The sequence below is a fragment of the Battus philenor genome, unplaced genomic scaffold, assembly GCF_028537555.1.
Source record: "Battus philenor isolate CCGP_79_NKW_IND1 unplaced genomic scaffold, ilBatPhil1.0.hap1 SCAF_11, whole genome shotgun sequence".
Classification (NCBI taxonomy): domain Eukaryota; kingdom Metazoa; phylum Arthropoda; class Insecta; order Lepidoptera; family Papilionidae; genus Battus; species Battus philenor.
The window spans coordinates 15,325,351-15,338,657 of record NW_027181673.1 but is presented as its reverse complement, the minus strand read 5'-3'; the positions used below and the strand labels follow the sequence as shown (position 1 = coordinate 15,338,657).

Genomic DNA, 13,307 nt, shown 5'->3' with positions numbered 1-13,307 from the left:
ATAAAACTAATAAACAGTAGATAATCATAAAAAATGTAAACTTTTCATTATTAAATGTATCTGTTCTTGTTAAGACCAAATACATAGTCTGTTACATCTAAACATTATAACTAAATAAAGTCATGTTGCATTCTTTCATATTGTGATGGCAGTATATATCAGTATTTTAAGCAATTACTTAATATTACTGGACTGAGCTCAACACACAATCAAATTAGCTCCTTTAGATCTAAATACACTTCAGTGTTGATTTAAGAGTATTGCAAGGTGTAAGGCTTAACTATTATAGGCTTCAATGTGGTGGACTTCATTTGAGCATCCAAATGACTGACTCGAATGTGCCGGGAGAGGTCGCTGGTGCGAAAGAAACCTCTTGAACAGTACTGGCAGATGTATGGTGTGTGGTTTGTGTGTTGCTTTAACAAATGGAACTCTAGCATTGTAGCAGTGGGGAATGTTTGAGTGCACTCTCCTATTGAGCATTTGAACTTTTTTGCATTTTCATGTTTAAACACCATATGGTGGGCTAGACTGCGCTTAACTCCAAATGCTGCGCTGCACAAACCACAGATAAAGGGTTTTTCCCCTGTGTGCTTTCGCATGTGAACTTCTAAATCAGAAAATGTTTTCAAACAAACTGTACACTGTCCAGATCTCTCAGAATGTACCCGCCTCATGTGTGTACGTAGATTACCTTTCATTGAGAAAGCCATTCCACAAAAAGTGCAAATGTTTTGCTTCTCATTAGTATGCAGGCTTAAGTGAGCATTTAGTGCAGTTTTGGACTTCATGGACTTGTTACACAGGTGACAACTGAAGCGCCGCTCATCGCTGTGCACGCTTTGATGCTTTTGAACAAGGTTTTTGTCACCAAATTTCTTGTCACATATTGGACAGGAGTATGGTTTCTCACCCGTATGTGTTCTCTTGTGCCTTATCAGGGATGCAGCTTGCCGGAAGCGTTTGGAGCAAAAGGGACAGACATAAGGCCGCTCACCAGAGTGAACTCTCATGTGGGTTATGATGTCGTTTTTCCTGAAAAAACAATTGCCGCAAGTCTCGCACGTGAATTTCCTTTCGCGCTCACGATGATAAGTGTCATTGTGTCGCTTCAGGGAACCTTTGGTGGAAAACTTTGCATCGCACAAGGGGCAGGCGAACGGCTTCTCGCCCGTATGTGTGCGCATGTGGCTCTGCATCGCCGACGGGCTGGTCACCAGCAGGCCACAAATGACACACTGTATTGGCCCCATTTTGCCTCTTTTAAATTTTCGTCTTTCAATTTTTCTTCTTTCATTACATTTGCTTTTCTTCTTGGCCGTACTCTGAACTTGTTCCGAAACTGAATCAGATAAAAAATCATAGTTGTCTTGATCGAGCTCGTGTTTAATGTCTTCAAGATTAATGTCTATTTCAATATTTTGTTGAAGTTCTAAGAAATCGGCGGATAAGGACCGCAACGTTTTATCTGAAGCTTCGCATTTTTGTATAAATGCGTACGTTATGGCAAGCTCGTTCGCGCAGCTGGCACACATCATGCCAGGCAGTCCGTCATCTTGCGTTACATTTATGTTCACGCACTGCATTATTTTAACACTATGTTGAATATCATCTTCTTTGTCGAAAAGAGAGACTGTTGCGGTTTTATCCAAACATATTCTACACACATTCGAATCCATATTATAGAAGGTACCTAAACAAATACCCTTTCATATTAACTTAAACTTTTTTCTATTAAATATGTAGATTCATATGTAGTGTCTTAATTTATTTTTTCTTAAATATGTAATAATCATCCAAACCGCCATAATTTTCGATGTCAATATTGGTATAACAATAACATTTTTTCAGTTTCATTGTAGGCATAGGCATTGAAGTATTGAGCCACTTAAAAATTTCAATTTTATGTTCATATTTTAATGTAAGAAAACTTTCAGTTTTCTTACGGTAAAGTATGAACATAAAATTGTTTTCATTTGCAAAACTTATTGAATAAACTAAATAAAATAATAAATGGAATGGCCTGACCAAGTTTCCTGAAGGCGCCATGAGCTTAGTTAAAATAAACTCGTTAAAACAGCGCCTATAGTTACTCTGCTGTCTTAAAATCAGTAAAGCTTTATGTTGTATATAAATTCTAACGGACAAACAGTCAATTTAAATCACTTGATGGATATGAGTATTATTTTTTTGCATTATCTAAGTGCATAGTAATACGCGTTCATCTTACTTTTGAATGTTATGTGATCGCTTTAAGTCGACAGCATACCAACTTAGCAGTGCAAGTCCCGTTCAAATTTGTTGTACAATAAAACTAACGATGATGACCACATTTTGATCTCCTGAACTCACTACAGACTACATTTGTTAATAACAATTTATGTTACACATATATATTTTAAACATTAAGTAACGAGAAGGATAGGGCGGTCACTCGGTGGCTGGTGGTCACGCAGTGGTGCTTACTTCGGAAGCGAAGCACCCCAATGTCACGTACATTATGTTTATACCATAGTCATAGTACAGCTAATACCAAAAGATAAATATATTTAACTCACGATTGTAACATGCTGTTGAGGCAAAAGTGAATTCAATGAACCATAACACGGAAATCACGACTGAAGAAATTTAGAAACTAAGAAAGAGGATTAAATATTATTGCTTGAACATCTTAAAAAGTAGCCATACGACAATATATTATATTTTTTTTACAATTGTCGATGTCTACTGGACTCATAGTATTTTACAGAACAGTGGCAGTGTGAACGCATCTATATTTCTTCACAAGTTTCAAAGCCTTCATTGCTATTTGAATACTTGCTTATGTGGGTTATGCGATTGAAATGGAGCTACAGTCCTTCCAGTGTATTTGTTATAGAAACAATTTTTATTCAATTCTTATATAGTCAAATCAAATGAACACTGTTTAGAAATTTAAGGAACGGGAAAATAGGATACTTCTAGCCAATAATTAATCCACAAAGGACATTAAAAAAAAGAATCGACTTCAATCAAATTTATTTTGGAAGGTTTGCATAATTTAATTGGAAGTCAACTTCATTGTTCTCTATCACAGTCAAGATACAGATTTAAAATAATAGAACAGAAAACAAGCAGACAACGAAACGGCACAAAAAACGGAGCCACGTCGACGCGCGCCCAGCGTCGGGAAAATAAATTCGAGCGAACTGCTGACGACACCCCGGCAGCGCGCACGCATAGTGTAAATAAAACTCAATAAATTGCACATTTCACAATCAAAAGTACTTTTTGATCTCGTTAAAACAAGCCATACATATTGCAGCTCATAAAACGCGTCCGCTACCCGCGGCTGCCGGATGCACATAGAGCATGATTTACACAGATTACACAAATAATGCACGAAAAAATCTATTCAGTTACATCCAATAAAAAAGGCGAATTTAAAAAGTACACTTTTTCGTAAAAAAAGCTAACAGCGTTATCATAATCAATTAAAACAAACCTATTAAAACTGTCACATAAATAATTAACTCTGCAATCTAATTAAAAAAAAATCCGCATCAGTATACTGAGCAAATGTCATTTTTGAACTAATTAATTTGCGGTCACCCATAAAAGGGATTGCAGTATTAATTTGACAGAGGTCATGTAGAACTGAAAACACGTGAAGGCGTTTAGGCCGCTCCGCGGAGTGCCCCGGCCGCTACACGACACTAGCTAACCTATCCACTACCCGCTATCGCAATGCAAATTAGCACCAGACAAATGTAGGATACCGCAGCGGCGCACACGCAGATTAGGTCGATGTATCAATGTATACCTTACGCGAACTAACTTTAAGCTCATAATAGATAAGTGTTCACTCGCCGCCACACAATAATGTGCCCCGTACACTGTACCACTTATATTTAATTTGTATTTTGCATCGTCTTATCGTATCTCTAGCCTAATATTGCTACCAAAATAAACGAACCTTCGCGCCGTCCGCCTATGTAAAGACACTTAATAATTCCAATACACGAGCGAATGCCTTATTGCCCGCGACGCTGGTTCTTGCACATTAGTCAAAATAAATAAAGTAAATAAATACGACTAACCCAAATGATTTTATACACGGTTGGCCTTTGTGATGAACTCCCCTCCAGGTGAGGCAAAAGGCACAGCCCTACACTATGGACCCCTCGCTTACAATAGATATATCATTTAAATTATATCCCATCTTAAAATATAAATAACGCTTATCATAACCACAATAGAAAAGTGTCAATGTTAAAATAAATAAATAAGTTACAATATGCTTTGTCATCGTCAACAATATATAATCTGTGAACAATAATGTTATATAATCTGTGCCCCTAACAATACGTCAATATGTCATAACATTAAGACCCTAACCTACTCAAAGAGTCACCAGGTATTCAATACATAAGTATTCGTTAATAAGTATTATACATTTGTAAATGGAGTGTTTACACTAATTGCACTGTATCTCTTCACACATTGCACCTGTTCCGATTTAGTTTCGCCTCCGGTGTACGCGAGCTGGTCTTCTCCGATGTGAGCTGGCGGAGACTGGCTCCGTTGTTCTCTTCCTCATATAAAATTCCCGATGAATGAACATCTAGTGAGACCACGATCAATTTTACAAGCATCACTAACGAAATATCAAGAAAAATAAAATTCCATTAAAACATTTTTAGTTATCTAGAGTGAACTGTTCAGAAATAAAATTATAGTATGTACAAACTAAGTGTTCTTTGTAAACGGTAAAAGGGAACATATTTGATGAAGATAATAGCACCAGCTATTAAGTAAACGAAAGAGGTTTCGCTGTGACACCGACCGTGGCACAATCATCGTTCGTTAGGAGCTCGCCCCGCGCCCGGCGCACGAGTTCGTAATAAGGTTTGTGAAGGTCGGAGGCGTGGCCGGTCGCCGTGGCGCGCCGCGAGTCAGTTGATGGCCTGCTCCGTCATCTGCAGGCAGAGCGCGTCGAGGCCGGAGTAGTCTTCGGGAGCGCTGCGCGGCGCCGAGTGCGCGGTGCGCGCGCGCATCGGCGGCGGCGGCCACAGCGCGGGCGGGAACGGCGGGTACGAGTTGGATTTACCGCGCGGCGGCGGCGCGAACCGGCGCCCGCCCGTGCGTGCGCACGCCGCCCCAGAGCGCCACCTGCTGCCATATTTATTAATTATTTCAAGCACAACAACAATGTAACAAACAATCCTCTTCTTTCCTCTGTCGTGACCTCTTGCAAACATATCTCTACTCATCAGATCAGCATTCCGTGCTGGTAGTAGCTTACTTATAATGGCAAATAATACAAAAGCGTATATGGGGAGCTAAGAAAAAAGAAGATGATCGCCGCTGCTGCAAGCATTGACGGTGGATCGATGGAAAGAAACGGCCGATCACACCTTTCCCCCCATTTCTTTCCGCGTATTACTCAGTCTATATTGCAATTAACAAACACATAATACAGTTGATGGCGTTAATATAACACGGCACTAATTTTTGTCAAAGCTGAAAGACGGTAAAAGATCGCGATATTTATTATCTCCGCTTATTCTTCGGGGATGTATGTGCGCGTGTGTGCACTGGCCTGGGCTTGTGCCTGTGCGCGTGCAGCGGCAGCTCGCCGACGTGGTGGAAGAACTGTCGCGGCGGCAGCCGGTGCCGCAGCCGCCGCAGCGCCTCCTGCAGCTCCGGCCGCCGGAACGACTCGTGGTGCAGGGCCTGCCGCCAGACATACACACATATAGTGTATTCATTACATAAATATATATTTTACAGGCGAACAATGTTGTTGGTTTGATAGCTGTCAAAAATTTGACTGCTAAGGAGACAAAGTTTAAACCTTTTGTGTGATTTCTCGGAAAAGATTTACTATCTTCGCTGCAATTTTTCTACCCGTAAGAACTTTTTCGGGTCCTTACTTAAGTATGGTAAGAATATGTCAATTGGTGGAGCCGGTTTTGAGCTTTGCGCTTTGTAATACATTTGCGATTCATTTATATTTTCACTTTATTTACATATTGATATTGTAAAACCATGGCGGTTAATAGAAAGATTAAAAGTCAATAGATGGCGCTGTATGCATTATAAAGATTTGACACACAATTCACAATTACCCCAAAGTACAAAATTGCATTAAAAATTACATAGCGGTGGTCAATCGCCGCCTCATTAGTTACGTCGGATCGCAGATAAGTCTTGAGTGGTTTGCTGACTGCTTATCATATATCGTGATATGGCATCAGTGGTATAAGAGATCGTGCTATAAATAAATATAAAATAATAATTATTTTTTAATGATAATTACATTATGACTTCTTAGTTTTACGCGTATATTTTCATTTTGAATGTGTTAACTTTTAGGTTGCTTTGCAGCACCCATGTCTTGTAGGACTGTGGTGCTGGACATTCATTTAACTTATACTCTATTGAAAAATTAATTTTATGTCACGATCGAAACACACAGTAAAATGTTTAGCATACCTTCTCAACGAGCCAGCAGTGCAGAGACATTGGGTCCACGTGCTCCGGCTCCGGATCGATGGCGGTGATGCAGCCGTTCATGCACTTTGAAGCTAAAATCAATCGGGACATACAGTGTCGATATAAAATATTATTTCACTCGAACCATATATTTAATTTTACATATTGTTATACACAACAAATATGTAAGGCGGGATCAATTCAACATTGACTTTAGAGCAGTGTTCTTTCTCTATTTTGGCTTCAGAACCAAATATTAGTTTAGTGTAATACATGTATAATAATGACAGAATACAAAATAAAAAATTTACTTAAACAAAATAATACACACTAGTCTAGAAATTAAAAATCAAATAAGATTTATGACTACAGACAAAAATAAAATAAGTGTAGAAGATAAACGACAAAATAAATATCATTGGTAGTCTAAATTAATATAGCTTTGATTGAATTGAATGCAAAGGAAGAATGCTTCGCTTATAATCTTTGCAGGTCTCGGAACACTGGTGCAAAAAAGGTACAAATCCATGTTATGTATTATGATATGTTATGTATTATATAGTCAAACTGCATGTATTACAGCGACAATTTGAATAATCTCTTATCTGATTTTATGTGTACGAATCTCCATTTCACTCGAAAATTCAAAAAAATCGACTTTACTGTTTGTTAAAGCCAAAACATATTCATCGCTAAAGAATTAGTAAGTGATAATTCTTTTAAAATAACTCTTGTGGACTACTAGGTGATATTTTACGATAAATTCCAATATCTCTGAATTGTCATGTAATATAATATAACAATTTTATTATATAAAAAATTCTAATAAAGAGAGTGATAAACATCGGCAATAAATACCTGTGCTACTGTATTAAGCATATTTTCAATTTTATTTAAAGGGTTCGAAAAATAATCCAAGTTTAAAGCCGTTTGTGTTTGAATAACTCAATTTCATTCCCGTTTCTATCAAATCAGGACAATCTTGGGTTCTTCTTTACAACAGTGCTTTCCAGTGACATTGAATGAAAGTGTATATATATATATTTTTTAAACATCATTACGTCAACTCAATTTGGGCAAAAAAAAAAAACAAACTGAATTTGAACAAATTGGTAATCTTAAAACAAGATTTTTGGCCTTACATTCACAATTTTAAGTAATTACAATTAAAAACTAAAACCTTAATTATCATTAAGAAATATAAAAACGGAAGGTCATTTGGTGAAAGAGCTCAGGTTATTAGTTGGAAATAGCATACCTAGTTCAAGAGCGGCAACGATGGCGGGCGGGAGATCAGAGCTGGGAAGCATGGGACTTAGCAGCAGAACGCGGAGCCTCTCCAGCGCACGCGGGATGGCCCCGGACGACAGCTCGCTCCGCACCAGGTCCAGCACTGCGGCCCGCTCTGTCAGCTTCTTGATCGAGACCAGGATCTTGTGTCTCGCGCCTTTCGTTACGCCTGAAAAACAATGTTTAGCAAGGCTGTGCAAACTGGCGTTTAAGCATGATCATAAATACGCTGAAATAAACATTTATTGTTTCAAATAGACTTAGCCGAGCATTTGCAAAAAATCAAGACATTGATATAACATAAATTTGAATATGTATTTATACGCAGACTACTGCCAGGTACAGAAACAATACTATCCAGAAGACCCTGCCAAGAAATTAGATACAATAACTTTACAATTAACTCCTGACATAAATTGTCTATTGGTCACGTGAAAACCAACACGATAGTAATCCCAGGCATGCTTATCTTCTATGTAATCTATGATACAATGTTCCTTTAAGCATAAGAATTCAATTTCTTGAAAATATATTTAAAATTACTTCAGGGATTTTATCATAGAAACATATATTTAGTCCCAAAAACTTTTAGGCATTTCTAATGTTTAAAGAATAAACCAAAAAAATTGGCGCCGTCTTCCTCACTAGCGGCTTGCATTTATACAGGTTTTTTTTTTTATAGCCCAAAACAACAGACGGAAATAGTCATAATTCTATTTATATCAATACTACACTGTGAACAGAGGAGGCGAAGCGCTCACCTAGCTTTTCGAGGTACTTCTCGTCCATTTCCATCATTTGCTCATAGCTAATATTAGTGAAGAGCCAGACGTATTTGTGCAGCCTCAAACTCTTAAGCCACTGGCCAACCGTGGACATTCCAGGGTGTTCCGTAAAGTTGTTCGACCTCAGGTCATCGAGCCTGGTCTCGCTGCCGGTGGTGCCGTATAGGATGCTAATCGGCCTGATCTGGCTCAGGCTGTGCTCGCTGGACAGTGAAAAACTCCTCGGTTTCTGGACGAATGGCTCGTCGCTCAAGTTCTCCGCTGAGGATGACATGTTCATAAAGTTGGAGGAGGGCGGCGTCAGACTGTTCGATCTCTGCGACTTCGGTTGTCCTATCGCCGCGTCAAAATTCAACACGTCGCCGTCGAGGCTTATGTCTACGTCCCTTCCATTCTTGGAGAAGGATTCCTGCAGGAGATCTGCGTATGTTTCAGTCGCATCGAGAATGCTTCGAAACTCAACATTCTTGCCTATCGTTCGCCTGAACGAGTTGTTGTTGGAAGCCCATATGTTGGTTTCCGGCAGCAGGCAGGGATCTATCCGCTGCTGCCACACTGACTCTGTGTTCCTGTTGCCTGATATATGGTTCTCTAAGTAGCGTAGCCACTGTGTTAATGTTCTGAAAAAAAAATCATCATGTATTTATCATGTGTTGCACATTGAAGTAATAATATTTCTAAAAAAAGACTAAATTGATATCTTTTTGTTCTAAACCTTTACTAAAAAATGTACAAACCTTTGATCTATTGCCCTTAACACAGTATAGAGCACATTTTACCAAAAAAAAAAAAAATTATGATATTAATGCTTTTAAAACATTAAATGTTAAATTTTAATTTTTTTTTTGAAAAGAATCAGAGAATTTAAGGCCCCTTCTACATTAAATATTTTTCCCACTTAATTACTTTAACTGAGACAAGATGGTGCATTTTATAATCCAAATAACAAAGTTTATAAAAACATTCTGATTTTCAATGCAGAATACAGGCATTTACTTTACTGTTTAGCATTAGCTTGCTGAAACTGTCTTAGACAAAAGTAATAAAAATCATCCGACAGAGTTTATTGTGGACTCTTCACAAATATTTGGCATGTCCAGCTAATTGGAGTGTTATTATTTTGTCATTGTTATGCTGATTAAAGGGGGATAATATAGAGATATGTGGCTTTAATTTAAGTCTAGTTTCTATAAATTGGACTCTTCAGCTATTCTTCTCTTAATGTGAACAAGTGATTGCTCTGAGCATTTAAAATTGGATTATAATAAATATTAATGAATTAATAAGTGTTGAAGTGATACACAATGGCTTCTCTATTGATTGTTGTTGCAGTAAAATTTTGTTCTAAAGGTTGGTTCATAAAGAACTGTTACGGCATTAAATTTTGAACTTAGTACTATTGAGAACTACTACTACACTAGTCTACACGAGTTTGCAGTCCATTGCTAAAACCTATTTAGTATTATCAGATATGAAGCACCTAACAGCCCCAGAAGGATCATCACTTCATCACCAGTCACTAACAGAGTAACTCCTTCCCTTGTTCTTTATAAAATTCTGACTTTATTACTTCTGACATTCTTCTCTTAACATACATACATAGGTGATCACTAAAATCACCTGCAGCTGAATATAACATGAATGTATGAATAGATGGATTCTGACAGTAGTGACTCAGAAACTCCACCAGTCAGTCAACTGTTGGTGGTAAGACTTCAAAATTTTACATTACACATTAGTCGAAGCTACCACTGGCTTGAAATGCTAATCTAGAGAAGCCAGGAGCTCAACATTTTTAGTCTCCAAATGAATTTTGATATATACATTATAATATCAATCACATAAATAAGTCAACAAACCATGTTCCCCATTTCAATAAACTAAAAACTCTTGAATGCTATGATAAGATTTAATTAATAATATACTTAGATTACATCTAAAACTTAAAAAAGTGGGTCCTAGATATTCTGGATGAAAGATAATCCATAGTTGTGTTGAGAGTTCATTTTTATTTCTTGTATCTCTTTCTCCTCATCTCTAAAGGAATGTGTAAGTACCTCTGCTCGTGGTAAGAGAGGGCAGGGTGCACAAGCAGGTAGGATAGCATTTGCCGGCACAGCTCGGGAGTGGCGGAGCCTCGGCGAGGAGCGTCCACGCAGCGCTGCACCAGCGCGGGCACCGCACCCACGTAAACGCTCTTGGCGCGCTCGTTGTCGCTCCGCAGTAACGGGAGCAGCGTCAACACCTGACGAAGGCGTTCCCTACCTGCAAAATCCAAAAATTGCAAAATGTAAGATCCACATAAAATTTGTTTATTTGACATTGATACTTTTAACAGGTCTTTACTTTTGACTCTTACTCTGCTTCATAAGGTGTTATAGTTACGGAGAAGAAACAGGAGGAAATTGTACAACAAAACAAAACAAATCTGTGATGTTGAAACCAAGATTAGCAATACATATTATGCACATATACTTTTACATATAGGCTAAATGAAAACTTAAGTATTTCTGGCATTTTAATATTCACTTAGTGAATAATTTAACTCAATGTAAAACCACTTGCATTGGACTTCCAGTAATATATTTTTTTGATGTAGGTAATCTCAAAGTTTTCATAGTGCATGCATTCTATATGTACATTAATATAAAACTAAATTTCAACACTTTATATACCCACAAAATATTTTATGCCCTGACCTGACAAAAAGAGATATTGAGAAAATTCACTAGCATTAAATTCAGAGTTTGTAGATTTCAAATATATACTTTATAGTTTTATAGAAATGTATCGTTTTAGATTATAATCAGAAGCTTTGCATTGAAAAAATCAGGAAAGGGAGTCAACAGAATCTCCCTTGACACATTAAGTGATGATGGACACTTTGGAAAGATTTGTATAACAACACCATAAATCAGGACTGCACTGCCAAGGTGCACTGCAAAGTTTGGCAGGACATAAAAAAATTCATTAACATTAGGTTAGTATAGCCCTTATCAAATTGATGACAGGAAAAATAATGAACCTTTTGAATCAGTCCCTTCTGTTATGATTATGTTATCAAGTCTCATTATTTTGCTACAATTTTTTACTCAAAAATGTTTTGGAATTTATTACAGGTAGAAACTTAAATAATAAAAGATATCACAAGTTTGATATTCACATTACTGTAAAAGGTACATCCACTTTGCTACTAAGGTTTTTAACAATTCAAGCTAATAGCAGAAACAATACAAGTAATAAAAATTTTGTTATGACGGCAGAAAAATAACTTAAGCATCCATTTTACTTTAGGAAGTCCTAACCTAGTCATACTCACCAATACAAGTTTCACAAAACCATATGTAAATAAGAGATTTACATGTATCTACTGATTTAACATAATATTTCTGAGGATAAGAGACTTAAAATTGTGCAACAATATTACTTTTACAGAGTAGAGGTCAGCTAAGAACACAATTTACGAAATTTTACCCACAAGGTGGGTCCAGAGAAGAATGATTCAAAGTGGGTGTGACACACTTTGAATGATTCTTCACATTAGCTAGTATAAAATAAAGCAAGTTTCATGCTTTTAAACATATTATATGCTTATTACATATATGTCATATTTGTTCAGCATTTAGAGGGACGTCACCTATAATTCAACTCTATTCAAGATTCTCTATATTGGCTTTCATTGCTTGTAAACAGTGTAAATTATAATAATTGACATAAAGAATACACTTATTAGAAATTCAATTAGTGATCGATCAACCAGTTGTGGTAAAAGGCTGCCATGAAATGGCTATATATAACCACTGCACAGCAGGTTTTACTAATAATTTGAGAACAAAACTAGATGTTTAATTAATCTATTTTTAAAAAAGTAAAAGTATTTCATACACAAAATAGAAACTTAAAAGTAAACAAGCACTAAATAATAAACATAAAAGTTGATCCCAAAACACTTCAGTATCTAACAATCCTTTTACTTCATGCAACTGCAAGAATAGTTAAGTGGGTGGGTATGCATCTAAAACTAATAAACTAACAATACTCTAAGTTTTTTGTTAATAGTTACTGATGATTAGAATAACAAAATAGAATCATATTTAATAAACCAAATCCAGTCTATGGGTATTCTTAACATTATAAAACATTTGATGTATATTAATTAGGGTCCTGTTAGATTTAGAGTATAGAGTAAAAAAATAAAATTCCAATTGATTGCATCAGAAACCCATTGATACACTTTGTAATTAAATTGTAATATCATAAAGCTTGTAAATTATTGTCGCCTTACCCTCGTCGTGGTCGTCGTCAGCGCGCGGCGCGAGCAGGCTGGCCAGCAGGGTCTCGTCGTTGGCGTCGCGCTCCATCTGGTCGTCGTCCGCGTGGTGTTGGAGCGCGGCCTCCACAGCGCGCTGTACGAGCTTGAGGCCCGGCCAGGGCACACGGCGCGCCAGTGCACACGCTACCACGGTGCGCTCGCACGTGCCCCATTGCTCGAAGGCCCCGGCCACACCCCCCAGCTGCTCGTAAAAGGTGCCACTCATCGCCGCAAAGGCATAGCCAGCCGACAGTCGATCTGTTTGTGTCCAACACGTCAAAGCTCCTTGACAGCTGATCGCAACTCGACCGCTGCACCAGCTCGTATGGCACGCTGCGGCGGGGGCGGCGGCGCGACGGGCGTGACGTGTGCACACAATTAATTTTAATTCGATGATTGCAGGTAGCAATGAAAACATAACATTTATTACATTTCAAACACTA

General features: G+C 37.7%; 2 protein-coding genes across 2 annotated transcripts; both read right to left on the bottom strand.

Moving 5' to 3' along the window:
• Positions 1 to 221: 221 nt before the first annotated feature.
• LOC137928859 (gastrula zinc finger protein XlCGF57.1-like) lies at positions 222 to 1,679 on the bottom strand. The gene has a single exon (XM_068771858.1). It carries the CDS (start codon positions 1,677 to 1,679, stop codon positions 252 to 254), a length of 1,428 nt encoding a protein of 475 aa, XP_068627959.1. The 3' UTR covers positions 222 to 251.
• A 1,340-nt stretch (positions 1,680 to 3,019) lies between these two features.
• smg (sterile alpha motif domain containing protein 4 smaug) lies at positions 3,020 to 13,307 on the bottom strand. The gene is made up of 7 exons (XM_068771946.1): positions 12,838 to 13,307; positions 10,610 to 10,817; positions 8,529 to 9,172; positions 7,736 to 7,936; positions 6,478 to 6,569; positions 5,582 to 5,715; positions 3,020 to 5,154 (listed from the first exon to the last, which is right to left on the bottom strand). The coding sequence occupies exons 1-7, from the start codon at positions 13,280 to 13,282 to the stop codon at positions 4,935 to 4,937; spliced, it is 1,944 nt and encodes a 647-aa protein (XP_068628047.1). The 5' UTR covers positions 13,283 to 13,307; the 3' UTR covers positions 3,020 to 4,934.